The sequence below is a fragment of the Triturus cristatus genome, chromosome 3_1 (assembly GCF_964204655.1).
Source record: "Triturus cristatus chromosome 3_1, aTriCri1.1, whole genome shotgun sequence".
Taxonomy (NCBI): domain Eukaryota; kingdom Metazoa; phylum Chordata; class Amphibia; order Caudata; family Salamandridae; genus Triturus; species Triturus cristatus.
This window is the reverse complement of record NC_140583.1, coordinates 437,552,679-437,573,558: the sequence shown is the minus strand read 5'-3', so window position 1 is coordinate 437,573,558 and position 20,880 is coordinate 437,552,679. Positions and strand designations below refer to the sequence as shown.

The 20,880-nt window shown below is 42.8% G+C and overlaps 1 protein-coding gene across 1 annotated transcript in view; it reads left to right on the top strand.

Annotated features, from left to right (window-relative positions):
- The window catches only part of ATP8B4 (ATPase phospholipid transporting 8B4 (putative)), a 3,731,093-nt gene that overhangs the window by 3,665,322 nt on the left and 44,891 nt on the right, over positions 1 to 20,880 (top strand). The window contains exon 25 of the mRNA XM_085644229.1: positions 4,285 to 4,423. Within this exon, the coding sequence (XP_085500355.1) occupies positions 4,285 to 4,423 (139 nt within the window). The remainder of the gene's footprint in view (positions 1 to 4,284; positions 4,424 to 20,880) is intronic.

The window sequence follows — 20,880 nt, the reverse complement described above, 5'->3', positions numbered from 1 at the left end:
AAAGCAATGGCAGCAGGCAGCCAGGAAGAAGTGGGAGAAAAGCTAAGATTTAATGATGATGCAAATTGGCGCAAAATAAAGTGCTGCAAAATTGGCAAATCTTTTACTGTAATATTCTGGTGGGTCTGACTGCAGAAGCTGCATATAAGAGTGCGACACTGATGACATTGAAGGACTCGGCTGTTTCGTTATTATTGCTATAGTTTAATTTGCATTGTAGTGGTTGGACAATGCTGAGGAATGCATACTCAGCTTAGCTGACCAGATATCCTGATGTTGGTTTGAATTTTTGCTGTTCGATGTTACAGCATTGTACGTTCATCAAAAGGGGAACAGTTCCTCTCTCGAGGCCAAAGTAAAGAGTATCATTGACTTCCTGCAATATTAATGGTCTCTGGGGAGATCTGAATTTCAGATCTTAATGCCCTCACACACCTATTAGGGTGTCATGCTTCACCATTGGGCGCTCCTCGTCGGACCGGCGCTGCAATGTCCAACGGGCCTGGTGGCATCTTTATCGGAGATCTTCTGATCTGAGAACGCCGTTTGTGAATGGGGTGTGTGGGTTTTTTTGGAATACACTGTCTCCTAATATATGTGAAAAGGTGATTTAAAATAGGCCCTAGCCCTATTGTAGACATGCACTGAGGTGTGTAAAGTACCTGTGTTAAGGTGGTTGGTTGTTGTGGCTGAATTTGTTGATAGCTCTTTTGGCTCCGGCCTGAGTTGTCTGAGGGTGTCTGAATGAGAGCAATTTGCTGCCTGTGTTGAATTATCACTTGAGCTGCAGTGTTGTGCCAGCTGAGAGATGCTGTAGAGCCAGGGGCATGATTAGACTCATCTTCCTCGTTTTTCGATGTGGGAAGAGCAAAAGCTGAAGCTGAGTTAGATTGTTCATTTTTGCACTGTTGAAGGCAGCGAGTTTGTTTCAATTAGGCTTTCAGTGTGTGTACTTGTAGTAGTTGTTTGGACCCTGGTAGGTTCTTTGTGTAGACGTAGCGGCTTGGTCCTGAGAAGAAACTCTGACTCCGAACCTGAGGGGTTTGAGTTGACGGCAGTCATTTGCCCTCTTGGAGGCTCCTGTTTGATAGTGTGAAAAAAGTCCTCGATCATCACTGCCTGTCTCAGAGCTCTCTGGATCTTATCCTGTTTTTTTGTTCGGTTTCTTGAGCCGCTTTCTTTTGCGCCTCGATAAATGTGTAGGCAGAGTGCCACTGATGGCGGGCGGTCGTTATGTTATGAAGGGTTGCTGGGGGATTTGCTGCGTTGTTCATTAGCCTGAAGTTTTTCCCTTTAGGTATGTCAATGTAATTTGCTGTTGCTATTTGAGAGTTCAACAATAAATGTTTGCAAATAATATCAATAGGGTTACATAAAAACTCTTGATTGGACACTTACTGTATACAGAGCAAACTGACGAGTAAAGGTGCAAAAAGAAAACAAAACAGATTGGAGAGTGCCGTGACATCTTCTGTGGCTTCACGTGTGATCAAAACCTCCTCTTTTCTGCCAACTGGGAGCAAGTGCATGCCGCTCTTGGTTGTGCATAAGTGTGCACATGGAGAAAAGTGAACTGCTTCTCTAGCATTTTCTGGCAAATAGATTACCGAAACTTTAGGGAGGCTGAGCTTTCTATGGCCAACTCCATGAGTGTCCCTAGCACATCCTGAACGCTCCACTGGCCTTGCCACTATCCCACCCTACTCTGGTTTACCTACCAGGTTCCATAGCCTGCTATTCCAGCTTTGTGCATGTCTGTACATGAACAATCGGGAGCAGGCGGGCTTACTTTGCCACAAAATATGCAAGCTCAGGAACGCCTACCAACCCATCTGATACAATGGCATTGAAAAAGACTGCTGTTCCTTGGTTTAGAAAGATTCCCCTTGCATGCCACATGTCATTATGTTTTAGATGGCTGCCGTATATCAGGCAATGGAAAAGGCTTCAAAAGCCAATATGAGTCTGTCCAATCCTGTACTCATTTTCACCAACATATGGAAAGTGCCAAAGCCCTCTTTCTATAGTACACATGAAAACTCTTTTTAGGTTGATCACATAAAGTCTGGTGACAGCTGCGCCATCAAGCTAGACAAACAAATTAGTGGTGGTGCTCCCCTTCTGCAACTACTTACTCAAATCAAACTCTGCTTATATCTCCAGCGTTTAGTTGGCTCTGTAAATAGTACTGGCCAATCAAAGAGTGATTAAGCGTTATGGCCCAGCCCATTCCTTTCAGTCTTCACCATCTGACAGAGCAACAGAAACCAGGACAGACTTTACAGTCGTATGTGGTCAAGGACAGACACCAAAGTGCATCTGCCAAAAGGTAACATGTTCATCACACAGTGGCAGCTCCTTATTTGGTTCTTCGGTGCATAGCCCTACATCCTGTTTAGCACCACTGACTGCCCTTCCTGCTGCTGTTATTGAATTAACTGAGCAGTGTTCATGAAAACACGACTTTTGTGTTTTCATGAACTCTGTCAGTGTGCAGGTTAGCTCTCTCAGCCTCCTCTCCAAGATCTGGATGACGGGAAGAGGAGGGGACTGAGAGGTGTGAAGGGACTGAGGCACGATCAAGCTACAGAGTGTTGATTAAAAGGAAAGCACCCTCGGTATTGTCATTGTGTCAGAGATGTTATGATGACCTCTGCAATCCCAATTTGATTTATGTCAATGTTGTAGCCCACCCCTGAGAAGGGGTGAACTATGTGCTGTCTCCTTTCCTTCCGAAAACAACAAAAATATGTAATTGTTTTTAAAAGGGCAGCATCTTGCCGGTGGATGCCTGGATTGTGCAAGTGGTGTAGTTCAAGCATGATCCCCTCGCACAGGCACAATCCATTTTATTTAGCAGACTTACTGCAAATGCCTCAAGCAGCACAGTATGTCTACTAAACCATTGTTGTCATGAGTGAGAATCTGAGATTGAGAAAGTGTATGAATGAAAGGGAGTGTGAGTGAGTGAATGAAGGGGTGCGAGTGCGTTAAAGGCAGTGAATGAGTGGAGGCTGTGAGAAGGCATGGACATTATGCGTGTAGCTTTCAATGGTGCAGCAGGTCCAGTTGCACCAGGGCCGAGATTTAGTCAGTGTGAAAGGTTGTGTGTGTTTGCAAGTGAGAGTGAGAATCAGTAAGTACGAGTACATGTGTGTGTTGTAAACAGTGAGTGGAGGTGAGTATGAGTCAGAATGAGTAAGTGAGAGAGTGTGACTGAGGGGGAAGAGAGTGAATGTGAAATGGAGTGAGAGTGTGTGAGTTAGAGTGTGTTTGATTGTGAGTCTTCCACTGCCAGACTCACAATCAATATATTGCTGGGCTTATGGCGGCACCCAAAGTAACATGCTGCTGCTGGCAGATTGGAGATAATTCTTAGCATAAGGAAGTGCATCCATAGCAAAATGCAGAACTTGGCACAAAAGATGTCATTCTTGCCATAGGAGCCCTTGGGGAAAAATGATGGTGCTTGAATGCTATAGGAAATTGTTGGCAATGGGGGCAATAGTGGCAAAATTCTGGAACTGGGGCATTTAAGCTAATTCTTCGATAAGGGAGGGCACCCACAGCAAGACAAAGACCCTGAAGCGCTGGAAGTAATATTAGATACAAGAGGACAGATTGCAGAATGGTGGTGCTGGCATACTAGAGGTAATTCTTGGTCTCTAAGAGGGTAGCCATGGCATATTGGTGCTGAGAAGGCGGGTTGGGGAACAAAACTTGATAAAAGGCTGGCTCTTAAATACTGGAGGTCATTTTTTAACATACGGGCCACCCATGGTATATAGGCAATATCAAAGGCAAAATTCAGTAACTAGAATATTGTATTTAATTCTTAGTATAAGGGGTTACCCATAACAAAATGTTGGCAGTGGCAGAATGATGCTATTTCTTAGCATATGGGGAGCTCTCAAGGAAAATTTTGAAAACAATTGGGGGACTTCCTGGTAAATATTATGCCCTACCACTTCAAAGATCACCAGCTGCTACTGTCACACCACACTGTCTTGACAAACACGCTGCTCCAATGATCAATGTTCCTTGTTAATGGTAATTGACCATTGATTCACAGTGTGGATCACCGTTACAGCTCTTCCCTTAGTCTTCATTAGCGAAAGCAATAGAAGCTAGGACACATTTTATAGTTGTATGTGACTGACACGTGCAAGAAAGTTAACAATTTCCCTACACACTGTCCTGACACAGGGTGTAATACTAAACTTAACTGTACTAAGCTTAACTATACTTTACTGTATGATCACACTGATCTATTTTTTTTCACAGATTGGCATGGATACCAGTTACTGGACAGCGATAAATCATTATTTCATATGGGGTAGCTTAGCCGTTTATTTTGGTATTTTATATGCAATGCAGAGCGACGGCATTTTTGATGTATTTGCAACTCAGTTTCCATTTGTTGGTAAGTATTTTTGTCCATTTTTGTTTACTTTCATGACGAACATATTAGTGTGAAATCAGTGTATACGATGTGTCTGTGTTTTTGGGCGTGCAGATGTGTTTGCACGTATTACATATGAAGCACTGGCATTATACCTCGTAAGTGTGCAGCGTGATTGCGCCCCCAACCCAGACGCACAGCAAAATCACGAATATGCAAAGATACTCTAATTTAATCTGTTCATCCATTGTTAAACTGTTTATTCAGGTTTCTTCAATCTTTTATGACTTTTTTCATTTTTGATTTCATCTCCATATGCAAGGAATTCATGCTTTTCAATTCTTCAAATGTTCTAGATATGCCTTTTTTGCGAACACGACAAAAATGCATGATTCATCACAAGCAGTGTTTTTCCATAATGTCCCAATGCATTTCGGGCTTAAAAAAGCCCTTCTTCAGGGAAAACTGCACATTTTTAAAGAAAGAACCACCATTACTGATTTGTTTCTGAATAAAACTAGTAACTTGATCTGTAACATTGCATGTAACACATAAAACAAATCATGTTAAGGAAACCTTACATATGCCCGATATCCATCCTAATAATGCACTCCACCCACCCTTCTTAGACACCCTGTAGTTTTTACCTTACAACCCCCCAATTATCCCGTGTTTAGAGTACCCTCTCCAACCCCCACCTGCACACGTCCAAAATACTCTCAGCTTGTACTTCTTCGAAATTCACTCTACCCTTTCAACAACAAACTATCAAATCACCCCACGAAACCATGCTTTCTCCACTTGCCACATTCACACTCATCCACCCCAAATCACACTGTTCGCTTGTGATGCCAAACTCCTAACACACCCTCACAAGACGAACTCTCTCCACATTCAACCGAATGCTCTCACCATCCTCAAATTTATAACCAAACCGCAAATGTCCTCAATACCTGCTCAAACGCATCCTGCTCGCTCTGTTCCAACTAACTCCACCACTTCAAAAATCACCTCCGTGTGAGTGTTCCGTCTCTTTCTCTCCCGTGACTTCCCCTATTTAAACCATCAACCTCAAGCTCCTCCCACCAGTGTACGTGCTAATTACATTCTTAACAGCGCCCACCTTTTCCTTGTAAGCTACTCTTGTGCCTAAAAAAATACTAATCCCAGAATCCACTAGGTTTCCACCCTAAAACATGCTGTCTATAACTAATCCTGTGCTCGCGCTAAACAACAAAATAACATTGTTTACAAATGTGTGGTACAGATCATTCATCGCATGTTTCAAACAAACGCGGTATTCATAAAACTTAATTTAAAATGGGCCATGTTGCTAACTGATGTTGATATACCTGCCATAACTCACGAGTAGTGGATCCTTGAGTGAGTCACTATGCTTCTCCTCTACTCATCAATAGTAATTTGTTGCATGTTAAGCTCAGCAGCCCTGTATGTGTGGTTTATGCTATGATGTTTTTTCATGTGTAGAAGTGAAGATTAAAGAACCAGAACACAAGACGCCTTTTGGTGAATGTAAGCTTGAAAATTAAAAAAGTGAAATAAGTGCAGTGAGATAAAATCTAATCAAATTGTCCTTTGGGATTTACAAGTCAGCCAAAATGAATTCAAGAGGTTAGCAAAAATCAGCGTGAAACGTCTTTCCTCATTAGAAGACAGGGCCAGCTTCTCTGTACGGAACCACAGTTGGATGACTCTACTCACTTACCTACAGCTGAAACCCCAGAGCTACCTAACGATCACTTTTAACAAACATACAAAGCTCCAGTTCTTAAGGCTGAGAATGGGGGTGATTCTCCTGTCCTGTCACCTTCCAAAATGGAAAAGAGACTGTGCCCAGGGAACGTGTTGGCTCTGCAGCCAACACAGCGAAGACATAATACACGTGATATGCTTGTGTCCTAATCTCCTAGAAGACAGAAGGGCCCTATTACGAAGGGGTTGGATTGCAAAGGACATAAGATCGTGCAGAGGAGCAGTTCTGGCTTGTCTTGACCCTTTGAATATTACCCTTAACTATGCATTGGTCAAATACCTAGGCAGAGTGTTGTCCGACCATGATGCGCACACCATGAACCTTAGATGGAGGCCACCGTATCCCCCGGTGCCCACGTGGAAATTGCCACGGGAATGCCTCACCGACCAGGCGTTCTGTCATACACACAAAGAACACATCCAGGAATATTTTTTACAAAACGCTAACACAGCATCGTCCAGATCAATAGAATGGGATGCATTTAAAGTCGAGGCGAGGGGACACTGCATTTAACACATAGTAGGTGTTCGGCAGGTGCTAGAGCAGTCACTACGAACAGCGGAAACACGACTGGCGGACCTAACGAAAAAGCTGGATAAGGGGTAGGCAACCCCTGAACAGGTGACGACTGCAAAAACAACACATGCGGAAACCATGGGTGACCTTCGCAAATACAATTTTAGAGCATATGGTGCCCCAGCACATAAAGAGGGAAATAGAGCGGGTACGCTTCTCGCCTGGCTCGCGAAACAAGACACGGACATGCCACCCGTCACAGCATTACAGGATGAGTCTGGTACCATTTAACAATCGCAGGTAGATATACTACAGATCTTTCACGACTATTACACAGGCATCTATCAAGCCCCGCCACAGCTATCACACCTGGTATTACTCCAATTCCTCCACTCCACGCCCATACCCAGCATTCCACCAGCGGACAGAAAGACACTAGACACACAGATAAATTCCCCAGACGTCACCCATGCATTCAGGGCGCTGGCACGCCGCAAAGCACCGGGTATGGACGGCTTTCCCCTCGAATACTATACCACTTTTTTGGGACAGTTGTCTCCACACCTCGTGATTATGTACGATGATGCATTACAGAGAGGCAAACTCCCCAGCTCACTCAGGGCATCTACCCTGGTAACCTTCCTCAAACCGAACAGAGATCCCACGCTCCTGTCCTCATACAGGCCCATCACTTTACTCAACGCAAATTGTAAAATTTTAGGGAAAATATTGGCAGGCTGCTACATTCAGGTTCTACTGCAATTGATTCACCCAAACCAAAATGGCTTTCTTCCCAGGCGCAACGTATCACAGAACATACGTAGACTCTTCCATATACAGGACAGAGCACAGGACCACTTCCCACAAGCCGCATGCCTAATTTTAGACCTTGAAAAGGCCTTCGATACACTCACATGGCCATATCCATTCGCAACCCTCCACAAAGTAGATGTTGACCCGACCTTATTGGCATACACACAACTTCTCTATAAGGGCCTCACCACTAGGGTGAGAGTAGGGAAGTACATTTCGACCCCACTTGCGGTGGAGCGCGGAACGAGGCAGGGGGTGCCCCTTGTCCCCCCTGCTTTTTGCCTTGGCAGTGGAACCTCTGGCCATTCGCCTGCGACAGGAGGGTGACGCCTGGGGTATTCCAATTGCGGGCACAGTTAACTGTGTATCGTTATACGCCGATGACCTCTTGATCTATGTGCGGGATGTCACAAGGGATCTCACGCCAATATGAACAATACTGCAAACATTTTCAGAGGTCTCCGAACTTACAGTTAATTGGGGAAAATCGACGATCTTTCCTCTCAGTCCGCACCTTGCTCCCTCGAAGATCATGATAGGACCCCAGACACTCGGTTGGAGTGCTGCGGCAACCCGATACCTAGGAGTGAGACTGTATTACTCGCCTGAAGACCTTTACGAGGGGAACCACCGCAAAACATTAGCAGGGCTTCGAGCGGCAGTGACCTTCTGGAAGGCCCTTCCCTAGGCTCCCATAGGGCGTGGAGCCTTAGAGAAGATGATTATGGTGCCCAGACAACTCTACTCCTTTACCAATCTCCCTGTGATACCGCCTCACTCCTTTTTTCGAGAGCTAGTCACATTACTCACGACACTGATATGGGGAGATGGTAGACATAGAGTAGCCTTACAAACCCTCTACTTACCTACAACACAGGGGGGTCTGGGGGCCCCCTCCTTCGAGGCTTATTTTCTGGCGGCTCAGATTCAGTGGCTGTCCCACTGGACAGCAGAATGCCACATAGAGGAGACATTCACTAATGACGGTCGGATACCCCTTCCGGCCATCCGGAGACTGCTGATGCCGGGAACCAAGCCAATGAGTACACATCCCTTACAGGTGTCAATTGCCCGCAAATAAATGATGCGCATACATCGTATGTCAAGGGATATACCCCTATACTCCCCATTGCTCCCATTAGTGGGACTTCCACAGAGGGAGAACTATTACACGTCCAGAGCCCTCTGGATATGGACGGAGAACGAGGTAACGGAGATAGAGGCTCTGTTTGAGGATGGGCAGCTGAAAATGTATGCCCAAATGCGGGAAAGCTTCGATCTCCCCCTGGGGCAATTCCTGGTGCACAGACGGTTAGTAGACAGCGCACGACAATGTTGGGATCTTACTGAGGGGGCACCACCGACACACCCAGTGTTACATACAATCCTCCGTATGGAAAGAGGCTGACACCTAGTCACCTGGCACTATAAAGCAATAAGGGAACTGAATACGGCCCCTTTACAGGCCCTACGCCAAAAATTGGAAGACAAGATAGGTCGAGTGCTCAGTGAGCAAGAATGGGAAAAGGCCCTAGAGTACCCAATTTTTTTTTCGCGGAACGCATGATTAAAAAACATTCAATTCAATATTCTACACCGCGCATACTTAACACCGCATAAGCTCCACCGATTCTACCCTGACACACTTTTTGCATGCCCCAGATGCCAAACACCCAAAGCAAACTTCAAACACATTTTCTGGGACTGTCCCGTGATCCAACCATATTGGGGTAGGATACATCGGGTCCTAGAGGCGACGGTCCACCTCATGCACATTACCTCATGGGAGGCATGTGCCCTGGGGATCTTCCGCAGGCGGAAGACAGAAACGGTGCAGTGCAGATTTGCGTCCTTAGCCTTACTCCTGGCAAAACGGGGGATAGCCATGTACTGGAGAGAACCGGCAGGACCCCCAGAGGCAGCCTGGAAAGGTGGGGTAAAAAAGTGGGGGGCTGCGGAGGAAGCCATATTGAGAGATGAGGAGGTGCAGGGGATTTGAAAACATCCCATCTCTATGGAATGGGCACAACTCCTGTTCCAGTTCACACAAGAGACAACACAAGACGACTCACCCAGGGCCACACCATCCCAGTCCCAAACTCCGCCACAGTCCCCGATAGCGCAAGCACCTACCACGGCGCAATAGCCGTATCACATGAAAGGCCGATCATGCAATGGGGTTCCACCAGACTAGCACCCCGACTACTGATGGGAGATGTATCCCCTTCTAGATTTCCCTCCCTTCCTGACTCTGACACCTCAGACACCTCGCAGACAAACTGGAACCAACCACGAAACAAATACCTACCACAATATATCTTTTTTGTAAGCTCCCAGGTCCCCCTCCTAACCCCCTCCCACCCCCTTCCTCAGTTCACAGTTTCAAGTTAACCCTTTGGCACCGAAGTGTAGGCTTCAATATAGTGGGAGCACAAGCATGGGCATTAATCAAAGAGGTACACCAAAATAGAGTGGGGGTCTCCATATCAACCCGCACCCTTGCGGAAACCCACATATTCAGGCACCCGGCATTAGTCAGCCCACTACATCTCGCACCAGATCACTAGAGGAGTAATACCCATGTACAATGTGCTGCTCCCTAATTGACCTATGTGATGTATAATGAGATGACTGTTTCATAATGTGCTTATATTGCCTGACTGCCTGTGTGCACTTAACATAACATCTGACTTGCAAATGCATAATGTTGTACCATGGAAAATAAAACTCTCAATAAAAAAAATGTAAACAAAAAACCCAAAGAACTATGCCTTGGTCAGATTTATGGATCGCTTCATTAAGAAGCTGGAGGAGGTGAGATGTGCACACGATGATCGGGCAGGCAACCTGACTCCTTGCCTCACGGAGATTACCACCTCTGGTCACTGACCAACAGACATGCTCCAGACCTACCATTAATGCATGGCATATGCAGAGGAGTCTGTTTGTCTATATACTGTTTTTTCTTACACTATCTCTCCCCCCTTCCTAGGAAGATGCTAGACTCTCCTCCTTAACTGAACATCTGCAGTGTGTCAGGGACTGTTCATCAAGCAGTAGAGCTTTTTATGTCACTATGACTCTCTTTTTCTTAATACTTAACTGTTTAAACTAGACCTCAATGTCTTGTTAGAATAGGATTCCACAACGCTTGTAAATTTTATATCAAAGCTACGTACCTATCAATTAATCTCTGTTATTGTATATTATTGCAAGGGTTTTTTAAAAAATCACGCAATAAAGCAATTTTCAATTATAATTATGAAAATTATATGGGGTAGCTTAGCCGTTTATTTTAGTACTTTATATGCAATACAGAGGGACGGCATTTTTGATGTATTTGCAACTCAGTTTCCATTTGTTGGTAAGTATTTATGTCCATTTTTGTTTGCTTTCATGATGAACATTTAAGTGTGAAATTAGTGTATACAATGTGTGTGTGTTTGTGGGCGTGCAGATGTGTGTGCATGTAATACATATGAAGCACAGGCATAGGTATTATACCTCATCAGTCATTGAACTGAAGCACACCTTTTCCTTATGGGCAGAATCCTGTTTAATACCCGATATTTTTTCAAAGTTGGCGTGCATACACTCTTTGTGTGCTCCGTCCCAGTGCACACGGGTAATACATTAGCACGTTGTGACGCGAATCAGCAAAGAGTTGCACAGCCTTATGTACATATGTGATCCAAATATTTCACGTAAAGCATTTCTTTGTTCAAAAATGTATCCGCTTTATTCCAAACAATTTTTCAAAGTTTATCCATCACGTCAAAGGTGCTCTGTTCCATTAAATTTATGCGTTTTTTTCACTCAAGAATTGCCCATCCATGCCTATTCTCAAGCATGTTGAAACACTCGATTCCTTCGTCACATGCAATTTCACCCAATGCATTTCAGTCTATGACCTTTGTCAGGTGTATCTATGATGTAAAAAATATGTCAAGCAAATATTTCATAATGTTCATAAGGAGTATATTACCCTGAGACCTCGAGGACTTTAAATAGACATAGTCTCACAATAAAGTGGATGAATTTTTTAACAAAGAAATGGTTTACGTGAAATATTTGGATCGCAAATGTACATAAGGCTGTGCAACTCTTTGCTGATTCGCAAACCGGGCGTCACAACTTGCTATAGGTATTATACCTGCCATAACTCACGAGTAGTGGATCCTTGAGTGAGTCACTATGCTTCTCCTCTACTCATCAATAGTAATTTGTTGCATGTTAAGCTCAGCAGCCCTGTATCTGTGGTTTATGCTGTGATGTTTTTTCATGTGTAGAAGTGAAGATTAAAGAACCAGAACACAAGACGCCTTTTGGTGAATGTAAGCTTGAAAATTCAAAAGTGAAATAAGTGCAGTGAGATAAAATCTCATCAAATTGTCCTTGTTAGTGTGAGGCATTTTTATTTCCTCTGTAAAGCGATTGCAACCTGGAATCAATGAAACAATGAGCCGTGATTTCTCAAACTAGTTAGACTGCAGTAAAGTAATGAACCTTTGCATAATAATGTGTGACTTATTAGCATAATTCATCCAGTTCCAGAAAGCTTCTCACGCATTTGTCTAGCTATTCAGGGAGTTAGGCAATCGTCCAGTGCACATTGCAAGCAGATTTGAACTCTTCCTTAATAGTTCAATAAAGGTTTAGGCCACAGCCCAATTACATAGTTAATTAAAATTAAATAGTGCCATTTTCTACCAAATGACCGTGCATGTAACATGGCCTTTCTGGCAAATAAAAGTAGGCCTGCAAGATTTTGCAACCTAGATATGTGTTGCACTAAGTGAGGAAGTGTTGCGAGCATGGCCAATGTTTTGAGGGTGGGTTTACCCCGCCCCAGAAATTTTGTAAATATGGATGACAAAAGGTGGAGCTTGCTACATAATGTCTCAAGTATTTTGGATAAAAAGATATGGATTTTGGAGGTAGTTGTAAAACGAAACTATTCCCATATTTTAGAGTCTGCCTCTGTATCAAGGAGCGCCATTTTTCAATTGCTTTGTTTTGCATATGTGCATAAGGCATTTATTTATTTTTTGTTGCAAAAATTATTTTAAGTACAAGTGCAACACATTATACAATTTTTTGTATCTCTTTGGGTTGGATCCTCCTACTTTGCTATTTCCTATACTACACATCGAATTAGTATAAGTATAATACGAGAAAGAAACAATTTACAGATGGAATGAAAACACTCCTCTCCATCCATCCTTCCTTGAGCACTGGAAATCCAAGACACGAATATCATGATGCCCAAGTGCTGTGTTGAAATCTACACATCTGAGCCTGAGGTGATATCTTTTCCAAACCGTAGCGTTTCTCTCCCCTTTACTGAAACATCCTCAAGGCCTTCAATACGTGAGAGCTTCATACCTCCCAGTTATCCATTTCCATATACCTAAGGACAGGCAGCCATATAGTCATGAAGTCATCCCTTTCTTTATTGAAATGGGCAAACATTCTCTGCAGAGCCATCATCTCCCACTCTGTCCTACACCATGCATGCCACTTCGGGATAGAGTGTTGTTTCCACTGTTGTGCATTGGTCATCTTAGTCACCTGCAGGAGTTGAACAGTACATGTCCATACTTTGGTGCCAAATCCTTCTTACCTGGGAATCACAGCCTCAAAATAATAATGGCTGGACTAGCCTCTATTGTGAGACCTACTGTAGGCTTCATAAAAGTTAATACGCAGTGAAAACCACCCATGTGGAGGGGGTGCCTTTTCCCATTGCCCCTTCAACACCTATCTTATGTTTAGAGGATTCCCTGTGTTAAACAGACAGGGTATGTTTAGAAATATGTCCTTTAGTAGGGGTTTCTATTAATTCAAGGACACCCTCCTTCAATGATATTTTCATTTTCACTCATATTTCTACTTCTCTTGTTTCAGATGCAAATTGAATAACTCTCATAGATTAGAAATTCAGCTCCTCGTGCCCTAGTACGACATAAGTAGTTTTTCACCATGGATCAGTTGCTTCATTATAGAAATGATGTAATCATGTATTTTATCAATACTTTATCGCATATGTTCAACAATATGCATATGGTTTGACTTCAATTTTCATGTTCATGTTTGGGTCTATACCTTATAATCAAAAATACAAATTATATTCCACAATGATCTCCTTAAATTAGTTTGGTATGTTTGATAACCCTAGTACTATTTTATCCCGTCAACCTTTTGAAAGTTTGTCCAACAACTTAGAGGGGTTTCCCCTGCAACACAAAACTCGGTAACACTTTTTGAAGGTCGGCTAAAATTCTCATTTCTATTCTAACTTGACAACAATGTGATGTATATACCAGCTTGTGTATGACAGACAACTTAATCACAGCTATGCAGACCAGCCATGGTATATTTAAGTATTTTCACATCTTCAAGTCTGATATCCTTGAGTAAGAGTGAGTAAGATATTCACATCAAAGGGTCCTCTCTGTCTATAGCCAGTAACCATTATCTCAAATAATGAATGGTCAGATGTTTTGATTTATTATTATTAATTATATAACCAGGATCCTGTATGTACTACACACGTACTGACCTTACTAGTGAACTGCTCCCTTCCCTGCACAGCTCCGCCTGGTAGCTGCTGCTTCCCTTGCTGCTGCTGGACCTCTGGTCAGGAGTTTGAGGCCCTCCTCCACCCACAGGCTTCTGCCTGCACCTCATCCCTAGTAGTCTAGTGGTAGATCGTCACTGGTCTGCTGCTGGACTGCCCTTCTGTCTCTCTTTTTTCAGCTAGTTTCAGCTTTTTCTGCCTTTTGCCTTTCTTCTGCTGCTGCTTTTAAAAAAAAACTTTTTGCCTATTTCCTTGTCCCATCTTGCACTTTTCCTCGTGCTTCGCGGCACTTGCCACTGTGATTTGCCGTAGCCACAGCGGATGGCACTTCTTCTCCCTCCTTGCTGCCAAGTCCCCTCTACCTCCAAGCATCATCCTCACTGACTGACTTCAGGAATAAACTCAAGACCTGGCTCTTCAAGCCCAGCAAACCATTTCCTATATAACGTCACGGGTGATAGGCAACGCTCTACAAACACCGACTGAGAGAAATATAATAAAACGCTTTGCCCTGGTCTATTCCTTACATTGATCTAACACATGAGTGAAAAGAACACACACCTTTCAAACTCTTTATAAGTTCCCTGAGAGAACATAGCAGCATAAATTGAGTCGTACAGATATAATTGACCAATGCAGTTACAGCTTTTTTCAGTCAAAGAGTTGGGGAGACAACCAGAAGGTTTCGCAATACCCGATCATTGTTCCATTACGTTTCTGACACTAAAAACAATAAGAACATACATTAAAATTATCTCAGTGTAAGGTGCCCATATAATTGCATTATAAATACACCAAACACCACAAGAGGAGAGATAATAAGATAGCTCAGGCCCAGAGCAAAACACTTAATCCCTCCATGATTAGTTGAAGGACACTTACCCTGCAAACAACATTTCTAAAGTCCAAGGAGAACAATAGCAACATAAATTAAATTGACTTTATGTAAGGGAGCCTCTATAATTTTAACATAGAACAATTTATGACCTGGAAAGGATAACTATTGATTTCAAAGTCCCTAGGTCATTGTCCCACTTCATTTCACCCACTAACCAACATGTACTACCTGGACATAGCTGTTAAACAGGTTCATCAATTGATCCCTTTCTTTGAGTACACTTAGATCGCCTAATCCAAAAGGCATTCAAAAATTTGGCAAAGTAAAAGACCACTACTCTACTTGTTTTGGTCTAAGTTTCTAAAGGCTTCTAAGTGCTGCCTAGTACCCATGTTCCTGCAAAGTGGGACTTTCCACTTTGCCAGTAGCCTAAAATAACCTCGCCCAAAAATACAATATGGGTCGGAGTTTCAGGCACACTTAGACATACCAGGCAGAGGTTGTGAGCAATTCCACTCACTTGTCAATCGTTACAAAACCTTTTAGTGGGAAGTGTTCTATATCTAAATTGATGATACTGTTTTCTTGCAAGAGCAGGAGTAATTTTGGCAATTGTTGGTTCATACCGTGAGCAGGGTGTGGTATCTATAAATACTAATGAGAAGGTTCACTTGCTCCTAGTCACTGTTTTCACAGCTATGAACTCCAAGCAGATATCCTTTATCCTGGCTCTGGGGATCAAACACTCTGATTCATTAATAACTTTGGCACCATTTTATGAATGTGCCCAAAACTTTCCAAAAAATAGTTCACAGACTATGGCTCCTTTAGGGAAGGTTTCCCACGAATCCATCAAGAGGGGGCTAGGAAAAAGGTGGGTCCCACCTGTGTGACTTCCCACATACATGAATAGAATTACATTAAATCGGCTAAAGGTTGAAACCTCACCCAGAAAGTGTGCATTTAGTGATTTAGTGTAAAACCGTTCAGCCATTTTTGAGAAACTATCATCAGAAGAGGGGTTTGGTTTGGAATCAAGGGATTAATCCGCAGAAAAAGTTAGAGATGTCTGGATAGTTGATGGTCAGATACGCTGTGTTTTCTTATTTGAAGTGTCTAGGTGGATCCTGATTGGCTGGCCTCAATGAAGAGAATATGTTCAGGCCATCTTTGCAGGATGGTTCCAGAATACAGAAATTACAAGGAAAAAATGAGCTCCTGTCACCCAAGGATCTCCTTTTATTTTAGTGAACTGCCAACTCCCTGGAGTGAAAAGCAGTGAGCAATGGACCAAGGCGGTGCTCACTCTTCTCCCCAGGGAGGTAGCAGTCCCTGAGCAGAATAAAATCAGAGATCTGCAGCGGTGCTCACTTTTCTCCCAGAGGAGGTGGTGGATCCTGGGGGGAATAAAATCATTAAATTTCTTTAAAAAAATACTAATATATAAATGTATTGTTGTGTGAATAAATACCTGAAGTAAAAGGCATGTCTCTGACGGCACTGGGGCTATCTAATTTTCATATTTGTGAGCAGTGCCTAGAACGGCATATAAATATTTTGGGCTTAGGTAGCACAAAGGAGCAGTGATGAGCCCTCCAAGACCCCTTCATGGTCAATTGAAAGTCTTTTTATTTTTTTATTTTATTTTTGTCCTCATTTGGTTTGTTGACACCCTCTCTAACGAAACCTCCCTGGGTTTCCACATCTCATTTTGCTGGAAACAAAGGGATATTTTACGTGGAGAACCCCTCAGAGAACAGAGCGCCATCAGATTCTACTGGGAGGCATTCTTCCACAACCAACCAGAGACCCAGTCCCTCTTCCTCCTGCTTACACAGGGAAGGAAAAATAACCAGCAGAGGCAGATTAAGGCTTAATCATTGGACTTCATATACTTTATCTTCCAAAAATGCCCCAACTTTCAACCACACCAAGTCAGGAAAGTAGTCCAGAATTCATATCTCTTTTTCATCTTATCCGAAATTTCCAACTTTGCAATAAGTTTCATTGATTGTATCCAGCCACACACCGTGGGAGAGGCTGAAGAGACCCATAACTTACATAACTCTCTATGGGCCAACAGCACAGCATAAAATACCAACTTTGCATTATCCTTCATAACTTTACCTTGCAGATCTAGTCTGTAAATGACCAGCTCAATGCTTACCTTAATCTGTAGATTTCAAACACTTGATAGGCAGTTACTCACACCCTCCCAGAAGGGCTGGATCCTATGGCAGTGCAAAAACATGTGTAGATCATCTTCATTTGGACTGCCATACTTAGGACATGCCATCACTCCTGAGCCAAATGTACACAGCCGCCGTGGAGTCCAATAGGCCCTATGCAAAGTAAAGAAATGGTTCCTACTCAGGTATGCAGGTTTAACTGTTTTGTAAAGCATAGACATTGATACTTGCCATTGGTCTTCCATCGCAGTCTCTGGCAAGCATCTTCCCCACAGATCCTCCGGTAAGGTGAACGCACCATCCTCCGTCTCGACCATCAGCCAATACCAAAGTGCAATTTCTTTCTTAAACACAGCAATGGAGACAAGCTTTTCCTCAAATTCATTTGGTCCTCCTATCATTTCCCCGACGCCAAATATCAACTTTGTAAACATCTTGCCTGTCTCTGTGTTTGTAGGAGTACCTAACAACATCATTCCATTTTTCAAAAGAAATGTCCACAAATAAAAATACATGTCTAGAAGAGCTAAACCCTCCTTCAACAGCCTCCTTCTAAGCTTCTTCCAAGCTAATTTTGACCCTTTTGATGCCCAAATAAAAGAACTGATTTCACCTTGCAACCTTGTAAACCATTCTTTCTTAAAGGTTAAGGGAATTGTTTCAAACAGGAAAGTTAACTTCGGAAGAACCACCATCTTTACCAAATTTACTCGTCCAAATAATGTAAGTGGAAAATGCATCCAACCTTGTAAACTAGCACTAATTTCCTTTTTAACCCTATCAAAATTTGCCTTAGTAAATTCTGCAATGTTCTGGGTAATCTTGACTCCTAGTGTCCCCATATTCCACCCCATCATTTCTGTTTTCTGCTCATTAATATCATACCCTCAATTTTTACCAAACTCCTTTGTTATGTCTAGATGACAGCTCATAGATTGTTGTTAATTGATCATATAGATTATGATATCATCAGCATAATGCCCAATTTTCCTACGCCAACCATAAAATTTGAATGGCAATATACCCTCACAACTCCTTATTTTCCTAGCTAGTGGCTCAATATAAAGATCGTACAAGAGTGGAGACAAGGGGCAACCTTGTCTTGTTCCCCCCATAATCCGTACCTGATGAGTCAATACCCCATTAACCAACACTCTAGCTACTGGAGTAGTATATATACCATTCAAAATTCTGCAAATGTATTTACCCAACTTTAGATGTTTTGCCAGGGACTTCAACTATACCAAATTAACACGATCAAACGCCTTGGCAGTATCTAATGCTATTACTGCCAAGGGAAGATCGTAAGCCGTAGCTAAATCTATAGAGCCAATAAGAGAGTACGTTAAGTCTTTTAACCCTCTTCCTCTAATAAAACCCTTCTGATCTTCATGAACTATATGCGACATAACTCCATTTAACCTCCCTGCCATAACCTTGGCAAAAAGCTTGAAGTCAGCGTTTAAAAGAGAAATAGGCCTATGTGAATCCACACTTTTTGGTGACTTTCCAGGCTTGTGAATCAAGGTTATATTGGCCTCTTTACAAGAAACTGGCATGGCAAAGTCTGAAAGGAAGATGGCGTTGAAAAGCTGCCTCAGCACAGGTATTATAGCGCTAGCCAAAGTTCTATACACCTCCAACGGAAGGCCATCTGGCCCTGGAGCCTTTCCTTTTTGCCCCCTCTAATAACCTCCTCCAACTCCTCAACAAAAATTTCTCTGTTCAATACCTCCATCACCTCTTCTGATAACGGCTCCATATGCTCCAACCAGATCATCACATCCCTCTCCGTAACGACCAGGTCTTCCTCATATACTTTCCCGAAATGTCTATAAAAGGCTGCTGCAATTTCCCTACTATCACTAAGGACCACACCTGATTCTTCACAGCTGATTTCTTTAATCAAAGTCCTGACCTGATCACTCTTTGCCTTCCAGGCTAACAACTTGCTACAGCCCTCGCCATATTCAAAATGCGCAAGCTGGCAGGACTCCTATTTCTCCTTGACTCTATCCCTCAACACTCCTGATAGTCGCGTTTTTAAATTAAAAATGTCATCCATCTCCTTTTCCTTATCTTCCTGACTCCCTGAGGTTATTAAAACCTCTTCTAGACTCCGAATCTGATCTTCTAATTCCAGAACCTTTTTATAATAAATGTGCCTTTTCCTTGCTGCCAACGCACGTAATCTACCTCTTAAATATGCCTTATAGGTATCCCAAACAATCCCAATCTTAGCTGAACCTTGACTTTTCTCCAAAAATTCCTTGGTCTCCTCTTCCAGCAAAATCGTACGATCCAGCCTCCATATTGAACTCAAAATCCCCTCTCCTACTCTCAACCTAAGAAGGATCGCTGAATGATCTGATATGTGAACCCCCAAATGTCTAACCTCCAAGACTAAATCATTCACAGCTCGGTCCACCAAGAAATAATCTATAGGAGACTTAAGTTTATATTTCTTATTATAGTATGTGAATCCCATATGGGAGCCCGCTTTACATCTCCATATATCGCAGAGACCCCACTGCATCATCAACCCTCTCACCCTTTCTGACATCTTGGGGTTTACTGCTGCTCTACTATTCATAGATCTATCTAATTTATGGTCCAAAACTATATTAAAGTCCCCTGCCATAATGATCTGACCAGGGAAACTCAAAAGCTCATTTGCTACTTAATCCAATGGACCTGTATCATCTTGATTCGGACCATAATAGCCCACCAAGGTAAAGATCTGCCTAAAAACTCTTAACTTAACTATTAGCCATCTTCCTGCAACATTCCCTTCTATTACAATATTCAGACCATGCTTGACTAATAGTGCAACTCCCATAGTAACCGCTGTCTGCCTCGTAAAAAATGCATGTGTCTTAAAGATCGTCCTGCTCTCCTCCTCCGACAAATGTGTCTCTTGCAAAATAATGATTTGTGCGGGCGGGTCCTTCAAGTATTGCAATATCTTATCCCTACTACTCTTCACCCGAAGACCATTTACATTCCACGACAGGACTTTCAGCTCCTCCATTCTAGTCCCTATCATGTCCTAAGCAACCTCTCAACCCAAATACCATTACTGATAACTGGACAAATGAGGCTTTTTTCCCCTTAACTCCTCTCCTTGTGCATCCCACAACCCAAACCCCCCTCCCTTGGAAAACCCTAACCAACTTCCCATGGCAAACGCACTTTGAGTAACCCCTCGGAGTGCAGCGCTTCTACCTAAACACCTATACCACCCTAATGTGAAATTAAGAAATAACAAAACAGGAAATCATTAACTATAATGATACTGTTTAAATGGAAGAGAGAGCTATGCTGCCACTTCCAAAGGCCTAACCTTTTAATTATTCCCAGCCCAAGCTGTTTAATAAAGCTGTCAACCTCCTCAACGAAGCGGAAGGAGTGTATCTCATTATTTAGCATCACTTTAATTAAAGCCAGTAACTTCAGCTGAACCGATGCACCCAACTTCTTTAATGGCTCAATTCTTTTTCCCAGCTCCCATTGCCTGTTTGCTGTTACTGCCGACAAATCTGATCTAACTTAAATTCTTGTTCCATCTACCGCCATCGTTTTCTTTTTCAGAGCTTTAGCTAAGATCTTCTCCTTCAAAGTATACATCAAGAAATTTACTAAAATTCTCCAAGGTTTAGATCTATTTATATTTAACCTAAAAAGATCTCTATGTATCCTCTGGATGTCTTTAGCAATTTCTTCCTTAGTCTCTTCCAGCTGAAGCTCTCTTCTCAAAAGCTGAATCAC